This window comes from Lissotriton vulgaris, chromosome 7 (genome assembly GCF_964263255.1).
Source record: "Lissotriton vulgaris chromosome 7, aLisVul1.2, whole genome shotgun sequence".
Taxonomy (NCBI): Eukaryota; Metazoa; Chordata; class Amphibia; order Caudata; family Salamandridae; genus Lissotriton; species Lissotriton vulgaris.
Genome location: NC_141695.1, coordinates 1,308,285,364 through 1,308,310,964, shown reverse-complemented (window position 1 = coordinate 1,308,310,964; position 25,601 = coordinate 1,308,285,364). Strand labels below are relative to the sequence as shown.

General features: G+C 43.3%; 1 protein-coding gene across 1 annotated transcript in view; it reads left to right on the top strand.

Moving 5' to 3' along the window:
* Nucleotides 1–25,601, top strand: part of TTC5 (tetratricopeptide repeat domain 5) — a 196,630-nt gene that overhangs the window by 63,876 nt on the left and 107,153 nt on the right. Inside the window, exon 4 of the mRNA XM_086931913.1 lies at nt 22,420–22,570. Coding sequence (XP_086788039.1) covers nt 22,420–22,570 — 151 coding nt within the window. The remainder of the gene's footprint in view (nt 1–22,419; nt 22,571–25,601) is intronic.

The window sequence follows — 25,601 nt, the reverse complement described above, 5'->3', positions numbered from 1 at the left end:
CTAGAAATGTGGCCACTGCGCAAACTATTAAGGGCCTGGAATCTGTTTTTAAAATAAGAAAAGCTTCTTGATAGCACAGAGTTCCCGTCAGCCTACATACAGGTGCTAGCCATTTAAATCTCGGACTAATGTATAACGGGCACATGAAGAGGATATGATTAATCGACTCGAGTGTCCCGGGGCAACCAGGACAATGCTGTAAAACCTCAGAAGTTTGTTGCCAAACAACTGTGAAGGAATTTACAGGGAGGCAACCAAATCTAAATTGTATGTAGAGCTTCCTATCATGTTGGGCCGAGATTACCTCCATAAACTGTTCATATACACCTAGCCACCTACACTCCATAAGCTCTAAAGACAGACGACCAGCAGATGGTTGGGAAACAGTTGTCTGTGCCACCCAGTTCCAATAGTGGGATTTTGTAACATCTCTGCTGGTAAGAGGCTAGGATCAGAGACATCCCACAAGTTACCCAGGCCTATAGCTGAGAGCAGTGCCTTAACTTTGGTAAAACAACCTATTTTTTTTTTCAAGCAATCAAGTTCGTAAAGATCTTCAAAGGCTATAGCATAATGACTGAGCTTAGGTGTTTGTTTAAGTCGTAACCAGAAAAGAACGGGGCGAAGCCTTGCCTTATCCACTATAGTGGATCTACCCATGTCCAATCTCAAAGGAATAAGTGGAGTACTCTGAGGAAGAGAGCATAGGGATCTTAGAAACTTATTTTCTGTGTGTAAAAGGCCCTCATTATTGTCAAAACCCCAGATTACAGCCCCGTACGAGGCGGATAATACTACCTTCTGATCATATATCTGAAGTGGGCTGCTATTGGCCTGGATTGGGAGGCCCTGTGCTCTTTAATCAGTGCCCCAGAGATGTTCTTTTGTCGTAAATTCCTTTTGGTGATGTGGTGTTCCCATGCCATTGACTCTGAGAGAGTCAACCTCAGAAAATCAAAAGTGGGCACCTTCTCCAAAGGAGTCCCTCCCAACAGCAGTTTACCTTTAAACGATTTGTGAGGGTTCATTGTCAGGAACTTAGTTTTCAAGGTATTAACCTCCAGGCCTCTCTGATTACAGAAGGCCACAAAGTGGTCTAGAAGGAGTTAAAGACCACTAGTCTAATGTGTCATCTGCAAATAATAAAGTTGTTACTTTTCCGCCCCCCCCCCCCCAGTGAAGGGGCATCAGTTGGGACTTCCTCCAGATGCTTCACCACCCAGTTTAGGGAGAACAGGGTGAGAGCCAAGACACATCCTTGGGGAACCCCCCTAACAACTTTGATTGGTTCAGTTAGTTGCCCTTGATTCCCCCACACTTTTTGAGGTGGAGAGCATTGTCGTGGAACAACCGCACCTACACTCACTTCCTCAGCCACCAGCCCTGGCTCCATGCCACTGCTAAGTGCCCGACCTACAGCTGCTTATGAGATGAATACACTATAGGCAACACACAGAAGAGACCGCTTGTGCTCTGCGCAGACGGGCCCAATGCAAATGCCCTTTATTGAATACTTGCAAAACATCACCAATTCGCATTTATTTTGTCTATTGGTTCATCATAGTTCACATTTGAAAAGGCACGGTAATGCACTCAATTTCACAAATAATCTGATATTTGTACGTACACGTTTTAAGGCGCTATTAATGCTTTAATGTGTCATTAATTAAATATATCCGTCTGTTGAGCTGCCTTTTGGTGTTATAAAGTTATCGTTCTCATCACCCAAACCAATGTGAAACTTTTGTTGAAGGACTTCCTGCTATGTCGGACTGGTCACTGGTCCGACAAGCAGGATGCTAACCGATCTATCTCTGCAGTAAACGACTAACCCACATAGCTGTCTAACAAAATCTCCCTTTTCGAATGGGCTACAGGCAAATACAAGTATATCGGAAGAAGTAATCCAATGACGTAGGAAATTAAAGCACGTGCGGACTGAATCCACGTTAACAGTGACTGTGGGGGGGGGGGGGGGGGGGGGGGGGTGGCCAGACTTTTTTGTTTTTATGAACTGAAAATCAATCAACACTATGACAAGTAGTCACTGAAAACAATTTAGAGCAGGCATTCAGTGCCAAGAAGCGCTGGCCTACTTTCCAAGGACGGACTGTGCTGAGGCTGTGTGTGCAGTGTGAAACGGGCACCAGTGGCAGCTTTATCGATCACTTATTGGCTCTTTAAAAGCGCAAGACATCCCTTTCACCACCAGTTCACACGGGACTTGCAATCACGAGGGTGAGGCACGGCACGCCGATGGATAACCGCCACACAATTAACGAGGTACTGAGAGGCAGGGCAGATGTGTTTTCATTGCACTGTAAGATAAACGCAGTGTTAAACGTCTGACAACTTCCCAGAAGCAATCAGCAATAGTTTACGAGTGCATAAAATCTCTATGACCCTTTTTAAAAATAAAGCCCCGGGAAGGTGTTGGTCCCTGGGGCTAAAAAGAGCAGTGGGAGGGGAGGGGTGCTATGCGCCCCCATCCTTTTCTTTTTGAATGCCCTCATGCCCTGGACCTGGCCCACCCAGTTTTATAGTGTAAACAAGTGTGAGAGACCGTACTTGTATTTTGGGTAAATTTGCTGCGAATTCGCGACACTCTGTCAAAGTTTTGTGGAAAAAAGTATTTCAAAATGCGTTTTTGCCCTGGTGGGGCCCCAGTGAGACGCCAGTGCCTGGGTTAGGGGGTCAGGATATTTCTACCTTGCCCCCTTTTCTTTTCTTTAAAAAATAACTTTTGGGGGGGGGACTCAGCTGAAGCCAAGTCTCAAGATGACCAACCAGGAAGTGTTGACATCCAATCACATATCAGCACGGATCCCCAGAGAATTTGTGTCCCTAGATTTGCAAATTTGGATTCCAGTTAATATCTAACAATTACTGAATGGATTTACACTAAATAACCAAAGAGTGCTTAATGAACCAAGACCTACCTTTCTGCCAAATTTGGTGTCATTTCATTCAACGGTTCGAGCTATAGTTGTGTCTAAAGTCCCTACGGAAATTAACATGGGAAGCACACTTTTTCTTTACCAACTCCTGCCCAGCCCCAACCCCCCCCCCCCCCCCCCCCCCAATTTTTTACCAGCACCCGTCTGACGGATTGACCTAAACCTTTTCCTGGTTCCCATGGTTCTAACTAATATATATATATATATATATATATATATATATATATATATATATATATATATATATATATATATATATATATATATATATATATATATATATATATAATTAGTTAGAATATATATTAGTTAGAATATATATAATATATATATATATTTTCTTTTGCACATTGCTGTGGGTTAACACACATGTGCAGGACAATTCGGTGTTTATTACTTTGATGAGAATTCCCGTAGAAGACAACTAGGGTTACAGGTAAGAAACTTTTCCTTCCTATTCAGCACAGTGGTTTTTGGCGTACCTTTCTTTATGTGTTTTCTTTTTTCGGCCTTCAATCCTCCTGTACTAAGGGGAACTCTTCCATGTAGCATAGAGCCTTGTGATGTCATCTAAAATGCTTATAAACTGGGAACTACAATGTTGACAGTTGGTTGGCCTTGCTTTGTGTTGGTGGTGTTACTTAGCTGTAGTTGAAGATTCTCTAATATTTGAGTATCTTTCATAGATTCACATGCTTGAATATCCCCGTCTTGAGGTGGGAGTTCCATGGTACATTCTAAAGCAGTAGCAGTAATTAACATAGCTTACAGTGGCAAAATACATAGAATTTAATAGCTTATCAACTTCATTTAAAAAAGATCCAAACTCCATCCAATCAGGTCACAGCACCTTCTAGATCACACCCATCAGAGGCATCTTCCTTCTGAATTTCACAGTATGTTGTGTGAGAGGGATTCTCCATGAGCTCAGTTCTTATCTATTTGGTTATTCCATACTACTTTAGCTGTGTACCAGTAAGTAAGAACTTGTGACGAAAGGACTCTTTAGACTTTCTGGACCTGGAGAGGCTGCACTCAAAAGATCCTCATAGAGAGTGTATCTACTGCCTTCATCCCACCCACAAGGTGAAAGACTGTAAAATATCCAGGACCTTTTCTACAAAAATCCTCAAAGATCGCAAGGGAAGATTTTTGATTTGGCCTCCAAAACTAAAATAAACTCCTGTCTCTTCTGAGAAGGCAGACACTGAGAGTTCTGTTGCTTCACAAAAATCCAAAAAGAGAGAGAGGTCACACAAAGGGTTGGCTAAGGGGCACAGAAAAGATGATAAAAACACACACTATGTGTCTTCAAAAGGCTCCGCTCATGAGGAAAAGAAAGAAAGGGCTTATGCAGACTAAATCTGAACCTACTACTCCATCTGTAGCCCTTCCATTAAAGCCTGATAGCTCCTCTTCTGAAGAAGTCATGAGAAAGCACAAATTGACAGGATAAACATCATCGACGGCGTGAACACCACTGACATCACCATTGACGGTAGGAAAAACTATGATATTGAAAAAGGCTGCGTTAGTGTCTAACATTGCCCTGTTGACGACCACCAACGTGCTGTCAAAGACCACATTGTCGACAACCACCACCACCTTGTTGACGGCAACTAGCTTGTCAACAACAAGTTACATTGACAGGAACTGTACTGACTCCATTGACGACTACGGCGCCACCATCGACGAAAACCTCGTCGACGAGACCGTCGAGGATGCAGCTGACTGGAAAGTTTTGTTTGTCGTTGTCGAAAGCAAAGCCTAAAAAAACACCCATGCTTATTTTGACCACACCATCGACGACTCTGTCAACGAGACTAATATCAACACCAGCTAGTGTTTGTCCAGAGTTTACATCACCTAGCAAGGTGTCACCATTACCTCCAAGACATTTGCTAGATGTTGAGGAATCCAATGAGGATGATATGGGGCCTTTTGATGCAGCTCACAGTCCTTCTGAGTTGCATGTAAAATATCAAGATATTGAAGATGAAGGGGATTATTATGAACCCCTTTATCAAGGGCAACAATATATAGAGCAGTACCACCTCTTCGCTCCTCCTTCAACACCACAGGGTATGGCTCAAGTTCCTGCTACTGTTTTAGTACAGGATTTACAAAGCATGCTTCAGGACTATTACAAGCGCTTCCCAACACCAAATCCTACACCTAGATCACCAGACTCTTGGCCGCCTCTGCCCACTCCGAAGATGACCCCAAAGGCGCACATTGCCATGCCTCCTGGAGATGACCCATCATCTACAGAACTATGACCAATGAATGGGATGATTATCTTGTACCACCACTGTCTCTCCCAGGACTGCAACCGATGAATTACCTACCGGAGGACATCGGGTTCCACATGCTCATGGAACGGGTAGCCAAGCGTTGTCAGCTATGATTACTGACAAGCAGTCAAATTATTTTCTGTATGACTTTAAGGAACAGCCTAGAAAGTTTGTAAGGGTAATCCCTATTGTGGATTATTTTTGGGAAGGAGGAGTAAAAATAATGAAGACGCCAGCAACCATCACAGCAGTTCTTCCCAGGAATTGACAAAAATGATAAAGCGCAATAAGGCTCACCTGCTTGTCTCATAGGACATTCGAAACTGGACTTTGTAATTACCTAGGCTGCACAACAACCATAACTAACCCTCGTCTTTTAATCATGGTTGGATCTAAGCCTAACAGCAGTCCTTGAGAAACTAAGAACATAGAGTACAGTATTACCTGAAAGCATTTGTAAAAAATATTAAAGCAGGTCGGACCTGACTAAAATTTGCTTTTTTTAAAATAGGGATAATATGGCTGCTTGGGCACCTCAAAAAACTATAAAACATAAAAAATTAAGCATGTCCTGTGAAGACATTCTGTTGCAGCCACAGGACAAAAGGCTCTGATCAATAAAAATTGGTCATAACTACTTTTGATCCATAAAAGATACGACTCAGTTGACTTCCTCATTTTCAGTATGATGTGCTTACGGGTGCTGGACTTCCTGAGCTCCACTTCTTCTCTATCCAATATCCGCTTTCTTAAAAATAACTCAACCCAACAGAGGTCCCTCCTGCAAACGTTTTCTGGATTGGTAAGTAAGTTTGCCCTACCCAGGCTCATAAAACACTTCCTGATATGCTTATGCTATGAACCACAATGTACCCCAATATAGGCCTAGGTAGTTACACGACCTTTTACCTACATCTGTCCTACCATTGTTCTACATAACAGGTTTGGCGCTCATCTTTTACCTAGATAGGCTCTACATGACTATTGAGTGGTTGTCTCCTAAAACTACCCTCATGTTTTATGCATTAGGATTCTCAGTTTCACAGCAGGATTACCATCTTCTGCATAATAACTCTGTATAAGGGTCACCTCTATTGTCATCTTTACCCGTCATGCCCATAGTACACTTCTAGGTAGAACCCCTGAGGGTAACTTTCGGGTATATAAGCACTACATCTTCGCTGGGGAGAAAAAGACGTCCATGCAGACACACTGACGCGAGACGCTGAGGTTCCTGCCCGTATACACTTTAGCACGCAGTGGTCTGACAACCCTAGCGGGGTGTCCTTCCTGAGACCAAGACTGGGTCCTTCGCTCTCCCACATCAGGTTATGGTGTTGGCTTTTTCCTAAGGGGATTCTTTGATTTACCCCTACATACATGCTAGGTACACTTAGGTAGATCTAGTTAGGGTTCGCATCGTAGGAGTACACATTATTACTGTTATGTATACATACATCTGCATGCATATATCCATTGGTTTAGCACTATGGTAGAATTATATCTCTTCTTTACTCTGTTGGTGCTATTAACTGCATATATCTGTATCTGTCTTATGGTTGTCGCAGCACACATATTTTATACAAGAATGACGCTGGCTCAATAAATGCTTATTGAAAATGTCCCCATCGTTTATTCTGTATATCTCTCGGAGACAAAGTAAGCATGAGTAACTGCACGAAAAGTACTGTACTGTTTTCACGATCTCTGAGGGATCAGGGTTGTCATGTTGGATAGTTGCCATAAGCTATTTGCTCCTTGGGAAGAGGGGCTCATAGTGGCACAGTGAGCTAGCTTGTCTACAGACTAACATATCCTTTGGGAGTGTCTGGAATCAGTCTGGACACAAATCCCTTAGTTTTAGTTGTCTAAACACGCAGATCCTATATAGATTTGTAGGAACTACACAACGCTTAAGCCAGTGGATATGATAAAAATGGTCACGGGTCAGACAGTCCTTTTAAAATCTCTTTGCTTGGTACAGTCCCCTTCCTAAGCCAAATTTGTATCCATGAAGAAAGGGGGCCATACCCAATTATTCATGTACTACAAAAGTAGTAGTACCTTGAGGCACACACCGAAGACGTTGTTTTATAAAATTTGCAACTCTTCGTGGGTAGTGTAGCCCCAGATCTAACTACTGTAGCATACCTTGGAGATACACTTGGCCCTGTATATCTGCCAAAGGGCCCCAATGGCCCTGTTGCCAAGTCGAGAAGCAAAATTAGTAACAGAAGCATTAGCCCTCACAAAGTCACCTTTCTTTCTACTTATTAGAGACCGCCATTTCAAAGCAAAGTTGAACTGTCCCCCCAGATATGAAAAAACAAAAGTCTTAGAGACTGGGTTGGACCCAACGTAAAGGTGTAGGATTTTCTTGACCAGGGTCCCACCACCATCACCTCGGATGCATTATTGTTAACCAAGCAATCCAGATCCTCCATAAAATGGACAAAAGAATTCAAGGAAATGTACAGCCCCCTAGCTGTCCGAACCATAACGACGGCTTTGTCTGCATACAATTGTATAGGCAGGCTTTGCCATCCCATATGGGGGCAATCTACTTTGAGCTCCAGGAGGAGCGGCTCCAGGTTATTGACATATAAGTTAAAAAGAAAAGGGGCCAAGATACAGCCCTGCCAGACCCCTCTCTAAATTGAGAATTGCCGGGTAACCTTAAGATCTATTGAGTAACGAACTACCACCTTTAGTATCTCTATAGGGATCCCTTAGAAAAAGAACATTATCTCTACTCCAATGGACAGCATGATCTGCCAGAGCTTACTTCTATTAATGCAATAAAACGCGGAAGACAGATCTAAACATTGATCGACCGTTGACCATCTGGGCGAACACCTTACTAAACTTCTGGTAAAATATTGTTTTTTTTGTCTGTCCATCCAGAAATTCCTATCTAATAAAATGTGTCCAACCAACTTTACCACAGAATCGAGCAGAGAGATTGGCCTGTAAGAATGGGTGCTATCTCTGTCTCTCTTTTTAAAAACAGGGACAATAGGAGATATCGCCCAGGCACCCGGGGGACCAGTTACAACTACTGCATTAATGATAGATGTGAGGGCCAGTAACCAGATATCCATATTGGAGATATAAAGATCGGGTGAGATCACGTCTGGACCTGGGCTGGGGCCTTGTTTTTAGACATCTCCACTATCCCCTTTCTTCGCTCAAAGCAGAAGAGGACTGAAATATTTTCTCAAAGTGACTTATCCTGTCATCCTCCATAATATGAGTGGCCAATAGATTAGCAGTATTCGTTGCCAAAAAAGGACTATTTACAATGCTACAAAACATTGAACTGCTCTTCTGGGTGCTAGCCTCAATAAGGTCTAACCAGGCCTCGTACCATCACCGGTTAAAAAACCCTTCAGCTCCAGTTTCTTCTCCGCCTGACAGAGAGGTCAGGTGCCTTGGCAATATTAGTAAGAGATTTCCAGTAATGTCAGGTTCAACTGTTTGAGATGCAAATTCTCTGGGCATTCTGGGCAGATAAAATCGCCAAATGTGGTCAGACATCGCCACATATCTAGATTTCTTGGCAGAAGACGAGAGCAGAAGCCACAATTATTTTACAAGAAGGGGAAAGATCAGCATCAGAAATAATAGACTGCACTTTGCACATTTCGTCTATAGGATTCCACAGCTAGCAGGATCAGTGGTACTCAGACGTCAGGGCTGGCTCAAGGCTACATCATTCAGACCTGAGGTTCAGACGAAAATTTTGGGTATGCCCTATAACAGCGATGCTCCATGTAGGAAGCACGTCGTTGATGCGTTGCTGGTAATAAAATCGGATACTGAAACAGCTAGATCCCTAGAAACCTCCAATTCCGAAAAACTCCCTTTCACAGAGTTCATGGGTGAGGAATGTATTCCTATCGAGGAGGATACCAGAGGTATCAACCACAATCTTTCCAGCAGCCCTTTCGTTCTACCTATCAGCAGCACCAGCTGTATCGTGCACTACCAGAGGCAGCCTACTCTAAGCGACAACTGAGAAGAAAGCAAACAGTTTCAGCCAGAGACACTGCTTGGAAGCAGTGACAATGTCTTAGTGCCGGTTACACCATCTACAGAACATCAGCTTGTGGGAGCCAGAATTTCACTATACGTCCATCAATAGAGGAAGATCACTACGGACAAATGGGTCATGGGCCTCATCACATATGGCCATAACCTGGAGTTCATCCAAATTCCACTTCATACTCCACCTAGGAAATCTTTGCCGTCTCATCTTCATATTCTTCTCAAGGAAGTGTTTGCTTTGTTGGCCAAGGAAGGCATAGAAGAGGTTCCCCACGCTCAAAAAGGAATGGGTTTCTACTCCCCTTTTGTCCTTGTAATCATGCAATCAGGGGAGTGGTGCCCCATTCTGGATCTTAAGAAGCTCAACAAGTACTTGAAAAAGCAATCTTTTCGTATGATTACCCTCCATGAGATCCTGCACCTCCGCAATCATAGAGATTTCTTGACCATCCTCCATCTCGAGGATGCCTACTTTCATATTCCTATCTATCCCAGGCATCACAAATTCCTCAGATTCACAGTAGATGGCACTCATTACCAATTCAAGGTGCTCCCAATTAGTCTCATGTCCGCTTCTCGGATATTTACAAAATGTCTTGCCCCAGTGGCAGCCTACTTGCAACAGAAAGGCCTGCAAGTTTTCCGTACCTCAATGACTGGCTGATAAATGCACAGTTTTTTCATCAAGTGTCGATGGGTACAACAACATGCCTGCAAACGTTCCAAACTCCTGGGCTCACAGTGAACTGCCAAAAATCTCTTCTTTCTCCTTCAACTAGGATACATTTTCTTAGAGCCACTTTAGACACAGTACTAAACGAGGCATTCTTGTCCGAAGACAGACAAAAGAAACACTCGGTGCTAGCCATCAGTCTTTCAAAAAGAAAGCCTGCTTCAGTTTGCCCTCTCAAGTCTCTTCTCAGCATGATGTCATTGGTCAACATTCTAGTACCTCATGCTAGTCTTAAAATGAGACCTTTCCAGGAGGAACTAGATGGGCAGTGGCTTCAAGTGGAAGGACAATTCGACAACATGATCCAGATCGCACCAGTAATGCAAACAGCTCTTCATTGGTGGATAAGCTCCAACATCTCTCATAAGGATTGACGTTCCTTTCTCCGCTTTTGGGAAAATGTCATTACAACAGACGCTTCTCAAAAATGATGGGGAGCTCATTTACAAGATCTTCAAATAAAGGGCAATTGGAGTCTAGTACAGTCAAAGATGCTTTCTGGATCTCAGAGCGATCTCCTTGGCTCTCCAAGCTTTCTTACCAAGAATACAGGTATCATCGATGTTGATAAAAATAGACAACACAACCAGTATGCTTAACCTCAACAAACAAGGGGCACAAGATCTCAGGTACTATCGCAGGAAGCGCAGGACAGATGGCAATGGGCATTAGATCATCAAGTAATCTTAAGAGCCAAATATCTGCTGGGGATCAGCTACTGTCTGTCAAATACCTTGAACAGAACAGTTCAGAGTTGTCACGAATGGGACCTGACCCAACCCATTCTGTACGCCATATTCCAGCTATGAGGCAAGCCAAAACTGGATCTCTTTGCATCTTAAGAGAACAAGAAATTGCGATTTTACGCAAGCTGGTACCCTCAAAAACTATCCTGGGAGAAAGCATTTTTGATAAGATGGCCAGGGATCTATGCGTACGCTTTTCCCCTGATCCCTCTTGTTCCCAGGCTTCGCCAGCCAATTCGGAAGCAAATTACAAATTTGTAAGCCCATCATCCTTGCCTTTCTACCTTTTTACAGACTTGTTTCGGTATGATAGCTTGAGAGATACTGTGCTATTCACTGATGAAAGAGTAGATGATCTGGGTTTAACCAATCCCTTGCTATGCAGTTTTTAGCAATAGCTATAGCCGCAAACTATGGGAAGCTAATAGCTGAATTTGAAGCTGTCTTGTTATCCGACCCTAGTAATATTAGCTGAGAGGTCACCCTTGTTTGTGTGCTAGTGGATAAAAACTCCCCAGTCTTTGTCCAATACAACTTGTAGATCGTCCACCTTGAGGTTGCCACATCTTTGCCACTCAGAGCCAGGGCGTCTCCCCATCTGTGTAATGCATTCGGGGTAAAATACAAATCAAAAATTGTTTTCAAATATTGAGTTTTTAACCTAGTGGATAACATAACTTTATGTCCCATGACTAGCAATCCTTTGAAATTGACTGCCCCATTGTTATTGCTAGTTTTACCTACCCACTTTGCTGACTGCAAATCAACATCACCTACCTCTAATTTAGAAAGCTGGGAATACCATTTTCCAACTGTACATCCCTTCTTAGACAACATTGAGTATATTATAGGAGTGTCAATCCTGTTTGACTCATTTCAGTTAACTGTCTGCACAAATTGTCTTAGCTGAAGATATTTAAAAAAAAATCCTAATCCCCCCAGACTAAAATTGTCTTGAAGGATTTGAAAAGAGCAGACGTGGCCATCTTTAAAGATGTCCCCCATTTGTTTTTCACCCTAGCTTGTTCCCATTTCTTACAGTAAGTATTGTGAAATACTCAAGGAAACAGTAGAATCCTGTAAGGTAATGTAATTTTTATATTTAGTGATTTCCTAGAGTAGGACCTTTCCGCCAAACTCTGATAGCCATCACTAACATCTTGAATCTTACTTTTTTAATAATAGCTCTGCTCTGTATATTTGAATAAAAAATCCAGGAGCATTTTTACCTAAACTGTATGCATAATTTGATGGCACAATATCAATCATCCTCCTGGATATTAAGCTCTACAACTAAATTGCAAATATGTTGAATCATTCCTGCAAAGTAATAGCACCTAATGTTAGGAAATGCTACTTCTCCTCTACCAAGTGGGAGTTTCTCGTTGCTTATATACAGGGCCGGACTGGCTGTAGCGGGCACCAGGCGTTTCCCCGGTAGGCCGCTAGGGTGGGGGCCGGTTTTAGCCCCCTGGGAGGCCGTTTTTGTTACCGGTGGTCGGCAATATCGGCCCCCTGCAACAAAATCGGCCGAAACCGGCGCTCACAAACTGCTCAGCTGCACTCCCTCTCATTGTTTGCATATGTCAGTACTTTATCTAAGTGGCAAGCAGGTAAGGGATTTGATAGTAATTTGATAGTAATTGTGCAAAAAGGGCTCGATATGTGAAGCAAATAAAGGAAGAGAGCAGGGACATCCTTGCCCTATACCCCGCAATATTAAAATTTCATTCGATTCCTGCCCCTTAGCTTTAATCAGGCTTTAGCTTAGGGTTTACATAGTCTGTATAGATATTGCAAACTTTGAGCCAAATCCCATTTTAACCAAGGCTCTCCATAAATAATCCCAGGACCCTGTATCTAAGACTTTTTCCACGTAGAGCAGGATCATTGTGAGTGGGGAGCCAAAGATTTCTGCAGCATAGAAAAGATCACTAGAGCAGCTTATGTGGTTCTCTGTTCCTCTCCCAAGGACAAATCAGTGTTGCCACATAGATACCAGTCTCACAGTAACCCTGCTCAGGAACATAGCCATTTTTTGTTTAGGATATAGTTTACTGGTACTATTGATCAAAGAAATGGGTCTATATGGACCAGTACACTTTGGAGATTTGGCTTTTTTACAGAAAAATTCTACATTTGATCTGGACTATGACTCAGGCGCTACCTGGTTTTGTTGCACCGCACTAAATGATGCAAACATCTTGGACAGTATTAATGGTCCATAGTATGAATAAAACTCTAGCAGAGTCCCATCCAAATCCACAGCTTTCCCAGATGGTAAATACTCTATCAAGAAAAGTTGATCTTGCTTATTGTAGCATTGTTGTCTTCCAAATACAGCTTCAAATGGTAGTCGTGGAACACCTTGACGATTCTCTCTTTCCCATAAAACAGACCCCCCTGTGCATTTAAAATGTCTGTGATCATACTCTTGACTTCTCTTTGGGAAGTCTGCAAAGGCAAATGTCTCCGGATAATATCACTGTATTCCAAATTTTACAATCTCTTTATCTGATATCTGCAAGCTACCCATTCTCCATAAAAACTGAGGCTGTGACCCTTGACCACTGCAATTTGTTGTGCTGTATGTTCTATATCTATTCTAATTCGCCCTGTAAACCCGGAAGGGAATATCTTTGTTCTTTTTCCCTCTTAAATGGGTAGGCAAGGTCCCTCCTCTGATCCCAGTTTTAAATGCATCTCAGACGATTCCAAGAGGGATATTATCCCAGTTACACCTGGACATGTCTGGGATCCATTCATTCATATGTTCTATATCCCGGAGGAATACTACCAAGGCTCCCTCAAATGTTCATTGCGATCTAAGGTTGACCGCTCGTTCGACCTTTTCATCCAGCAACAAAGGGTCATGATCAGATGATACTCTGGATTACTTAACAAGCTGTACGCCTCTTAACAATCTTGGGGATAGTAGAAAATATTCTAATCTTGTGTATTTTTTGTGTGCATATGAATAAAAAGTCTAACCCTGCTCGGAACTATTGAGTTCTGCCCCGAAACTACGAGGCCAGGCACTTTCTTTAGGTGTAGCAATGCCTTAGACATTTTGGGTTACCGACTGTTATCAGAAACATTGGGATTTAGATTCATACTACAGTTTAAATCTCCAGATATCATTGGACTTGGCCACTATGTCAATTCCACTATCAGATTTTCACTCATCAAGGAGTCCTTCCTAATAGGGCTGTATATAAAACAAATTGTGAAATTTTGTCTTTGATTCCTGCGCCTCAACTGTTGCCCACCTCCCAACTTTATCTGAGGTCCATTGTTTTACACTGAATACATTTCTTTTGGCCAGTGTGGCCACGCCCATTAAAGAGGACTATTGCGTAATACTAGTTAACAGATTGTACCCCGGAGTATCCAGTAGGAATTTCGTTGTGTGCTGAATATGAGTTTCCTGAATACAAATCAGATCAGGCTTAAATGATCTTAATTACTCCACCACAATACTTCTTTTTTTTAGATCATTTAGACCCTTTACATTCATAGTTACAATCCCCAATTATCAATTCCACACACTGTGAAATAACGAAAAGTAAGACAGATTACTCTTCCCTGATTTTCTCCCGATACTTGTTCCGGGCCATCCCTTTGACTGTTGTCACTTCTATAACAGAATGCAGATACATTTGTTAGGTTTACTTTTTCATCAGACGCTCCTCTTTTTTTCCAATATTTACTCCCCTTTCAGAGTTTAACCCCATACCCTGCCCTCCTCACTTCTGAACCCTTCTTCTCCTTAGCATCCAAACCCTCCGGCAGCCCACTCTTTCCAACTTCTCCCAAACTCACCTGCCCCATCTGCACCCCTTTCCACTCATATAGAAAATCTGCACATCCAAGCAGTCCTTGGTTGTGCCTAGCAATAGACTCTCTACAGCTCCCCATACCATCAGTCTGCCCTCCATCAATCAACCTATTGTTTAGCCCCTTCTAGTGCACTAAAAAAGAACTGTGAGATTCATAATAGTTCTACATCAAGTCTCCCCTGAGCAATCAATGTGATATCAATGTAGCATCTCAAGAAATTATTTTGCCTTGATCTTTGAGGTGAAGACACAAACTCTTCCATCTTTGATGACTTTCAATCTGGCTGGGCTTAGTAGAAATGATTGGCAGCCCTTCTCTTTAAAGGGGTTAATCATTTGACAAAGTTGCCATTGCTTTTCTAATGTAACATGGCAGAAGTCTGGTCTTGTGAAGTTGGTATGACCATTGGCTTCTTTTTTTGTATTAGGTCGTGCCTTCTCAAATATTTTCTTACTCCTGTGTCCAATCTCCAAGCTCAGAGAAAGCAGCCTTTGAAAGTTGTATAACAAATCCTCGAACATCATTTCCTTCTGAGCCTTCTTTAATGCCAAGTACGCCTAGATTATTAAGGCGATGCTGATACTCGAAATCTTCAAGTTTCCCTTGTATATCCACCAACTGAGTCATGACTCCTAATTTGAGCTTGATTACCAGTGACGTCTGACAGTGCAGATGCAGTCCGCTACTTGATTATTACCAGGCGTTCTGAGATATTGTTACTGGCACTTTCAAGTTTCCTTGTCTCTGCATGGACTTTTATACTGGCCCTTTTAGACTCTCCCCTATGAGCCATGATGCCCTGATGAATATCCTTTTAAGTCGGAACATCTCCACTCTCGAGACCCGCCCGTAAAAAGCTAGGTGACGTAGTAGGTGTGTCGTAACGCTTCAGATGAAAAGTAATCCCACTTCAAAGCGCTGAGGAGTTCTCCTTTGCTGCCTGTACTAGAAATTGATTTTTGGACCATCTGGGGAGCCTCGCCGTTATCTGCCCATGATGTCTGATTGGGATCTGATTCCTCTAGGTCCGATCAGTCTATATTTCTGTCAGTATTTGTATAACCCTCTGACTGGTCCGTGAAGGAATCAGAGAGTGAATAAAACTTTTCACCGAGGTCCTGTTCCATTATAACCGGTCATGAATTGCGAGTCTCTACCCTCTTGCAGCATCCTGCAGCGTCTTTGCCTCACAGCCCAGTGCAACGTTTGCTTTAGTTTTCGATCATATTTGGAGTATCAGTCTCTTGAGATTCTCCAGGTAAAACTGGAATGTCAGGCTTTGGATTCCCCACTCCTGGATTGCACCCAGCAGCCTTTTCATCACATAATGTATGAGGACCTTGGCAGTGGGAGCACAGGCAATCATTTGATCAGTTTGAATTATGCCTGAGGTAGCTTTGCTGACATCAAAGTCAATATTTTAGTCACACTCCCAGCGTTTGTGAGAAGGTCTGTGCGTTTCTCACCCCTACCTGACCCTAGCCCCTAAGACATAACGGGCTGGTAGCTGTTTCTAACAATCTGGTACAGTTATTTATATCACAAATGCAGTTTCAACACATACATTCTTTTGAATGCTACTTCTTGGATGCGTAGTTACAATTCGCTAAGTTACCTCAGCGGTGGCACCCCTCCTCATCACACCTGCAGGTCCAGAGAAAAAGCTGGAAATCAAGGCTACCTTGGGTCTCACAGAGGACTCATCCACTACTGCTAAGTTAATCCGAGAGGCTGTCTGCCGTCCATCTAACGGACAGTCGATCACAGCATCTTCTGTCCGTTGTTGCTCCAGGTCCATGCCAACAGAACGCAGTTTGGGCTTTTTGGGTGCCATACCGTGTCACCTCTCTGGTTTACAAACCAGATAGTTGGAGAACACAGGGGAGTGACCCAAGCAGAAGCCCCTTAGTACCATCAGTCTGCGGTCTCCTGCCCCACCGAGGTCAGCCACAAAGTGTAGAAGAGTCATCAACAGCAAAATGGGACAAGGTGCCTTGGCTTCTCTTACAACTAGTATTGCCACTTGTTGGCAATAAAGAGAGGAGTGCTACAGCCGATTCACACATCCGCCATCACAGATTCCCCCAACAGAAAAACAATGGCATTCCCTCTTGATTAAAAAATTAAGTTACTGGCTTTGTTTCCTCAACCACCTACTTCTACAGAAAGAGCACTCCGCTCTTTAGATTTCAACTAATATTTGAAGTTCCACATCAGTAGAAAAAAGTATTTTAAAAATCAAATACATTTTTCATCTTCAATGAGGATTCCAACAAAGGTTGTCCTTGCTCCCCCAAAAATCTTGCTCACTGGATCACATCTTGTAAGTTTTTTTTTTGACATACAAAAGACAGACACGGAGTCTAAGCATATACTATTAGACATGAAAGCCACATCAACACACTTTGCTGGTATGCCTCTTAAGAGCATGTGCAAGTTGCAACACTCCGTTCATCCATACTTTTTAGGAGGGTTACTGATTGGATATTCAGTAAAGATCCCAAAATGCACTTGTTTCGTTTAGGTGGGCCTCATTATTGCCTATGGTTATTATATTGTCTCCATTACTGCTTTGATAATCAAAGTTCAAGCATGTGAATGTATAAAAAATACAATGTTGTAGAAGTTACGTACCTGTAACCAATGTTCTTCAGAATTTATGTCTTTCATAGATTCACTTGAATCCATGTCCTTCATAAGTCCACTTGTAGTAGCTATGACAGCTACAAAAATCTGGTAACTTGAGCCTCTGAGGAGGGGTTGAGTCTCTCCCCCTCATTGGCCGTAGTATAGGTCTTATAATGAGGTGGATTGGCTGCATATAGTTTTCTGCTGTTTCAAATCTTTTTTTTTTTATAGAGTTTTTTATATAGCGTGAACTTGACTCGAAGATATCGGGTATCAGAGCGCTTTACATAGCACCAGTTGTGTTACATGAGGACACATTCATTTTTAGGGCTCGGCCTACGTCACCACTGCGTGGAGCTCTGAGCCGTATTGTTAAGGGGCACAGAATAGTGTAGCAAAAATTCCTCAGTGTGCGAGATTGTCAGTAGTTATTTTTGCCATCTGCATGGTAATTGGTCCTCGTGGTGCCGTGTTTGTAGTAGCCTTAACGCAATAGGCCATATATATTTTACGGTCGGCACTTCCTGCATTTTCTGTGCGGTTATGCGCACGGCAGTCCATAAATTTCAATTAGGAGCTGTCGGGGTGCTGCGGTAATGGAATCCAGATGGTCGGGCGCGTTCACCATTTTGCAGTGAGTTTGGCCTGATGCGCGCATGCTGGCTCCCTGCCAAAGCTTGTGGGCCCCTGATAATTGAAGGCAGATGCCGGCTCGCAGAGGCCTCTGAAATCGCCTCTCCCAGCCTGCTCCTCACTGCAGCCCCCACCACTGGAAACGACAGGCTGGGAGCTCACAGAAGCCTCTGACATCGCCTCTCCCCGCCTGCTCGTCCTTTCAGCCCCCACCGCTGGAAACGACAGGCTGGGAGCTCACAGAAGCCTCTGACATCGCCTCTCCCAGCCTGCTCGTCTTTTCAGCCCCCACCGCTGGAATTCATATTAAAAGAATGCTTTGATATACATAGATATGCTCACACATCAATGACCATTATTGTGAAGAGGCGTACTTAATAGACCCGTCCAGCCAGCAGAGCCTCACTAGGTGGTGGCCATCTTGCACCTAGTGACAAGATGCCCCCAACCCCCCACCCCCCCCCCCCTCCGTCAATGACATCCTTAATGACATCACTAATGATATATCAAGTGACATCCTTGATGATATCAATGATGGCATCATCCGGAGAATGTGAGTGCAGAGTTCAGAGTGCAGAGTTCAGAGTGCGGAGTGCAGATTGTGAGTGCAGATTGAGAGTGCAGAGTGCAGATTGTGAGTGCAGATTGTAAGTGCGGAGTGCAGATTGAGAGTGCAGATTGAGAGTGCAGAGTGCAGATTATTTATTATTTATTTATTTTAAGAATTTATAAAGTGCGACTGTCACCATTGCAGGCATCCTGGCACTGACAGAATCTGAAAGAGGAGCGAGAAGTGGACCATATGGGAGTAGGCTAACCAGGGAAAAGCCAAGTTTTAACCTTTTTTCTGAACGGTAGAAGTTCATTAATGTGCCTAATCTCGATGGGGAGGGAGTTCCAAAGTCTGGCGGCAGCCACCTCAAAGGATCTACCTCCGGCTCTGACCTTCCTAAATCTGGGGATGACTACCAGTTTAGCATCAGAGGAGCGAAGTTGTCTGAGAGGAACATACCACACAAACTTAGATTGAAGAGGGGCTGGACCGGAACCAAGGAGGGCCCTGAAAACAATACAGAGGACCTTAAACTGGATCCTCTGTCTAAGAGGGAGCCAGTGCAATTGTGCCAAGGCAGATGGTCCGTGAGATCTTCTTGGCAGCCCCAAGGCCAATTTTGCGGCCGCAGATTGGACCCTTTGGAGTCTATCCAACTGAAACTCAGGGGACCCAAGCTGGAGGGCATTGCAATAGTCCAGCCTGCTCAGGATGGTACATCTAACCACTTGGGCGCGAGCCTGGGTGGGTAGGAGGGGCAAGACTTTCCTAAGAGAGCGTAGGATGGCATAGCAGCAGGCCGACGTTTTTTGAACGTGGGTCTCCATGCTAAGCCTGTGGTCAAGCATGACCCCTAGATTGCGGACAGAGTCTGCAGGCTGTACATTGGACACTGTTTCTGGGGGCCAGAAGTTGTTGGGAAACGGTTGGGGGATCCTAGAGCCAGTGTTAAAAAGCACCTCAGTTTTACCTGCATTGAACTGAAGTGAGTTGTCCTTCAGCCACCTTGATGTGTCCCGCAGGCAATTGTGTAGGACCTCTACAGAGAAAGAATCCTCACCATCCAAGGAGAGGATCATCTGTGTGTCATCGGCATAATTGATGGTTTTAATGCCGAAACTTTTGATAAGAAGAATTAGCGGCCTGAGGTAGACATTAAAAAGTATTGGGCTGATGGCAGAGCCCTGGGGGACTCCGTGCGTTACCGGGGAAAAGGCTGATTGGAAAGGAGGCAGAGAGACTGCCTGCTGCCTGTCCTGCAAAAAAGAGTGAAACCATTGCAGTGCCGTATCCCTCACTCCTGCCTCCAACAGCCGCCTCAGTAAGATCTTATGATTCACCGTGTCAAAGGCGGCAGACATATCGAGCAGTATCAAAAATGATGCCTGTCTTCTGTCTGCCCGCCTTTGAAGTTCGTCCATGGCGGTGATGAGGGCTGTTTCGGTTCCATGGGCAGGACGAGAGTGCAGAGTGCAGATTGAGAGTGCAGATTGAGAGTGCAGAGTGCAGATTGAGAGTGCAGAGTGCAGATTGAGAGTGCAGAGTGCAGATTGAGAGTGCAGAGTACAGATTGAGAGTGCAGAGTACAGATTGAGAGTGCAGAGTGCAGATTCAGAGTGCAGATTCAGAGTGCAGATTCAGAGTGCAGATTCAGAGTGCAGATTCAGAGTGCAGATTGTGAGTGCAGATTGTGAGTGCAAAGTGCAGATTGTGAGTGCAGAGTGCAGATTGTGAGTGCGGAGTGCAGATTGTGAGTGCTGTTTGTGAGTTCAGAGTGTGTGTTCACTAAACACACACACCCACCAACAGCTGACAGTGCACCAGCCACTCTTTCAATTGGCACAATCATCAACAGCTGTCAGTGCACCCTTTCACCAACCACACGCATTACCATCCAGCTCTGTACGCTTGACAGCCACACTCACTAACAGCTCTTACTGCACGCTACCACCAGTCATACACACCTCAAGCCACCACTACACGCTTCCACCAAACACACACACCAACAGCCATCACTGCACAATTCCTACAGGCACACACATCCACTACACATCAATGCACACACCAATTGATAACGCATCCATCAATTAATATTGTACCTATCGCACTATGCTGCACTTTACCATTTAAAGATATTGCGTTAAAGTGCAGCATGCCACCATTGATAACATTACAATCCAACACACATATCTCCAACACACACCACATGTTTCCACTCCAAAACACATGCCTAAAACACATTGCCATTTACAATGCCATTATCTCTAACTCAAACAAACCCGAGCCCTAATGCATTCCTAATGCTTGTTTTTTTAGGCACAGGGAGATTAAGTAATTTGCCCAGAATCACAGGATGTTCAGCGTCGTTACCGAGACTCGAACCCAGTTCCCCAGATTCAAGGTTGACCGCACTAGCCGTTAGGCCAACTCCTCACCCCAACATAATTTTGCTATGTATGTATACTGCTTAGGTCACGTTAACTAATGAAGGTTCCGAGCTTGACTTTGGGGAATATTTCAAACATGTGACTATGAAAATGCCATTGCTGAAGAAGTTAAGTAACTTTATCTTGTTGACATGCCATCTTGTTTGACCTCTAGGACACGTTGCAGGACATTTCATCCTGCATGCTGTTGACGTGTAATGCTTGATTAGTATTGTTGTCTCCGCCATTTTATAAAAGTGAAGTTTTACCACTCTATGTGTATTTATCATAGACTCTACACAAGTCTGTGTTTTCAGTCAAATCACCACAAATCGGCACTGCCTAAGTCTCAGGACGTTTAGAGACTTTGTGAATGGGTAGTAAACCATGCCTTATGATTACAGTTCTAATCCATAATTAAATTAGTTGAGTCAACTGCCAACCTGCGAGGCCTTCATTATAATCCATCACCAAGTAACTCAGTGTTCCTACAAAGTTAAGTTGTTTCTTCTCTGTTGGTCCAAACTATAATCTGACATTGATCACTACAGCCTTCATTTATAATGTATTGTATACCTTCAGTTAATATGTCCATAATACAGTCTGGCAGCAGTAAACATTGCATTGTGTTGTGCTGCTGTCTCATCTACATTTATTGATCGTGACCTCAGTCCGGTGGCTGACACTGGAGTTGTATAGTGATACTCATTGTTGCAGGCATATTCAGAAGTCCTACCTTAAACACAGCAGCAGTCATTGCAGAGGTCCCAAATGGGTCAACTCACCCTACCACATCTCATACCACAGTGAAGAAGTGTGGCGCAGCGGTCAGGGCGACTGACGCCGGACGCTGGGGATCACGGTTCGAACCTTGGCACTGACGGCAGGGGTCCCAGCACCATGTGACTCTTAACAATAGCACGCTTGATCTTCCCGACGGCCCCCAGCGCCGGGATGCCTTCGAGTAGCTGTGCGCTTTACAAATACTGGATTTACATTTTACAGTCTGTAGGTGAAACCATTCTCATCCATTGAGCAAAGCGCAAACCTCCACACAGTTGCATCTTTACAATGAATTGATATAATGTCAGGGGTATCTTGAGCCAACATCTGCTTATAACAAGCATGGACATTCACTTTTAGTTCCAAGCATCTGTAAACATTTTTAATCACTGTACTTCACTTGAGGTACACCCACAAAAACACTCTCTTGCAGGCCCCATATGTTATCTCCTCTCCTTCATAGCTGGTCAAAGTCTCACCCTTGCAAAGGCGGTAAACATATGTAGCGTATATCTATTGTAATGTAACAATTCCTCAAAACATAACTGTTTTAGAAGAGTAGAGCAAGGATTTGTTTTATCAATGTATTTGTTTCATGGAATCAAATGATTCATCAATAACAATCCTAAAATGGGTCATGAAAGTATTTACAATATTATATGTAATTGGGATCAATGATTTCTTCCAAAAAGGATGGTGCTACAGGGGCAGCTTACTAGTGCACTGTTTCAAGAATGCAGAAATTAAACATTTTACATCAACTGCTTCAATCTCTGCAGTGCAAGAACAAGGTGTCTCTTCGGAACCTGTCAATGGTGCTACGGCAGGTGCCTTGTGGAGATGAGGAGGAACGCTCACAGAATGTCATGGAGAGTGTGAAGCATGCCAAGGAGGCTGTGCAGATGGATGTGAAGGATGGCACGTCTTGGTGTAAGTATGAGCTAGGCAAGTGCATCTGTGACAAGAAACAAATCATTGAAAAAATAGATTGTACTACAGTGAGTAGTTGTCTAGCACTTTCCATACCCCTTATGTGGCATAAAAATACTTATATATTCAATAAATTATTACATATGTGTCCCAGAGCTTGAACATACTTTTCCTAATCTGGTTGTTCACTGGAGTTACACCAAGGCAGTAGTAAACACAGCTTTTTTCCACAGTCCGAATGAGCAGGGGGAGCTTTTTTAGATTGTCAACTGACTTATATGCTCTCTCTGTTGATATGAATCAGCCTGTACTGATATACCCAAGTTAATTACATTAAAAAAAGGGGCACATTCGCCAGGACAAGTCTTAAAGATTTAATATTCGGATTCTTCTTTAAAAAAAAAAACACACTACACCTACACATGTTTCACAAGTCAAGGATCACTTAAAAAAAAAAATTGCCACCTCCGCCTCTCTTGTGTCCTCTTCTTGGCTTCTTGCAAGAAACAGGAAGCACCAGGACTCCCACACTCCCCGCAGCCAATCACAATGCTGCAATGCAGCTTTGTGATTGGTCTGAGCACTGTGACATAGTTCTCAGCATGGGACTGAAGGAGTGGGCACATTCTCCATCACAGCTGTAATGCAGCCTGCATGGAGAAGGGGAAAGTGCGCATGACTGGCTTGGGTGGCCCGAGAGGGACGACCAAACAGTCATTGTACAATTAGGAGGGTTGTATCCTCCTCCCCTGCTCTTCAGCCCCGCCCCCTCATGGAAGCTGCTCATGGAAGCTGCTTAAGCAGGAGGACAGAATAAAATTATAATAGCATTAGTTATTATCATTTTATTTTTTCCTTTCTTTTGCTGCTCCCAGGCAGTGGGGCGATGCTTCTCTCCCTTAGCGGAGGAGCCGCCACAAGTTAAATACTTATAATTAATTTATTTCCATAAAAAAAGAACTAGCTCTGTGAGGTAGCTGCCAGTAAATCCAGTAAAGTGTAACATGGTTAGGCGAACCTTCTGAAATCTTATAGACACAAGATACCTTTTTTTCACAACTTACAGAGTAGGCCTATCAGACTGCATTGTTTGTTCCTTGTGTTCAATTTCAATCTTTTTTAGCAATACAGATGCTTTAAAAGCCAGAATGCACACTAAATATAGTGTAAACAATATGGTAGTACTGCCATACTCCACACACTTTTTGTAATATATAAAGTAATAAAACAACTTTTATTTACCTTTACTCACTTAAACTGACTCATCCCTTCCTATAAACGTATGAAACAGTAGTATATTATACGTTCACTTAAAACCTTGAACGCAGACTAAGTGTGGTCTAAACATTGCTGCATTTCAATTTTGTAAGAGTTTGCATTACCCAATTAGTTACTGTTTTGTCATTGCGGTGTACCGTGCCATGTTGTGAAATTACTGTGGTATACCGTGGCACAATATATCACTAGGTTTTTGTGCATATGGGCCTGATTTACAATGGTAAACTTACACTTTTGTGTGAATTTACCATTGTTTGCTATTCACAAAGGTATTTAACTACTAGTATCTTTACCACACTGTGGCGTCCTATCTTTTTATGTGTGGAGACTATGCAATCGCAAAGATACTACTCGTCAAATACCTTTGTGAGTAGCAAACAAGTGTTTATTTACATAAAAGTGTAAGTTTACGTGTGTGAATCAGGCCCTATAACTTTAAAACGAATGAACCAATTTAGAAATACTACCAAAAAAGATCCTTTACACCCCATATTCTGTAAACCAGCAACATTTCAGCTAAATGGGTTCAATAATTTTTCCATTAAATCTGTTTAAACTGCACTCTACAACATGATGCAGCACTCCACTGCACGACACACTATTCGACTCTGACATGTCATTGTTCACTATAGCACAGCACTCCACTCTATGCCACTCCACTGTGTGCTGTTGCACTCTACCTACTCCACTCTACCGTACTCCACTCTACCGTACTCCACTCCATGCCACTCCACTCTCTCCACCACTCTACTGTACACCATTCCGCCAGTGGCGGCTGGTGAAGTTTGAGATTGGTGAGACTGGGCTGCGCATGTGGGTGTTGTTGGGGTTCACTTCAAGGGGACACAGTAGTTTTTGGGAGGCCAGTTGGCATTTCCTGTGCAATTTTTTTTTTTTTTTTTTAAACAATGGGCTAAATAACATTTTCCAGCAAAATATTCTGGCTTAATTTCCTGGAAATTGGCTAAAAGAATATGCATATAAGACTAAGTTTGAAAAATCTTTTTATGCAATGTCACTAGGACCATCATTTTTAGGTCTCGCGCCTAGCTTTGCAGTGCGCATCATAGTCGCGCAGCGAGAGACCTCTTGGAGGGGGTTTGAAAATCGACCTAGGAATCGCACTCGCTTGTGCGTGTGCTTTTCCTTTTGCGCCACGCGATTGGCCTTTCCGACGTGTTTTTATTTATGACATCACGCAATTGGCCAAAGTCGGGCGCATTGCTCCGCCCATGGCCTATTGGTGTCTATTACGCACATTCCTGCCATGTGGTTTCAATTATCGTGCCCAGACACAGGCGCGATAATGGAAACCACAAGGCTCGCTGTGGAGCACGCACACTACTCGCAGGTTTCCGTGTTTTGCAATAGCGATCGCTTTCGCAATCGTTTTCACTGCCGCTTGTTGTAACGGATATAATGTTTTGAGTGTTGCAGGCATGTTTTGGTATTGCATTAATGCATATTGTAAAGTTTCTAGCAAACACAACAATTTAGATGTCACTTATCAATTTTAAATGATGTATGCACAATTCTTTACATGTCTGCCTGTTTCCACTGCAGTTATAAGAGTGTCTATTACTGGCTGTTATGGGAGCTTAGAAAGTAATTCAGTTCTCGAGCTGCGCAAGACACTGTCAGCCTAAACGTTGGGTGGTGGTGACTTGCGCAACCGCGAGAACATTATCTAGTCGCAGTTTAACAAGGCTTCACATTTCTTCGTGTGATCCTCACAACTACAGCCCCCAGACTT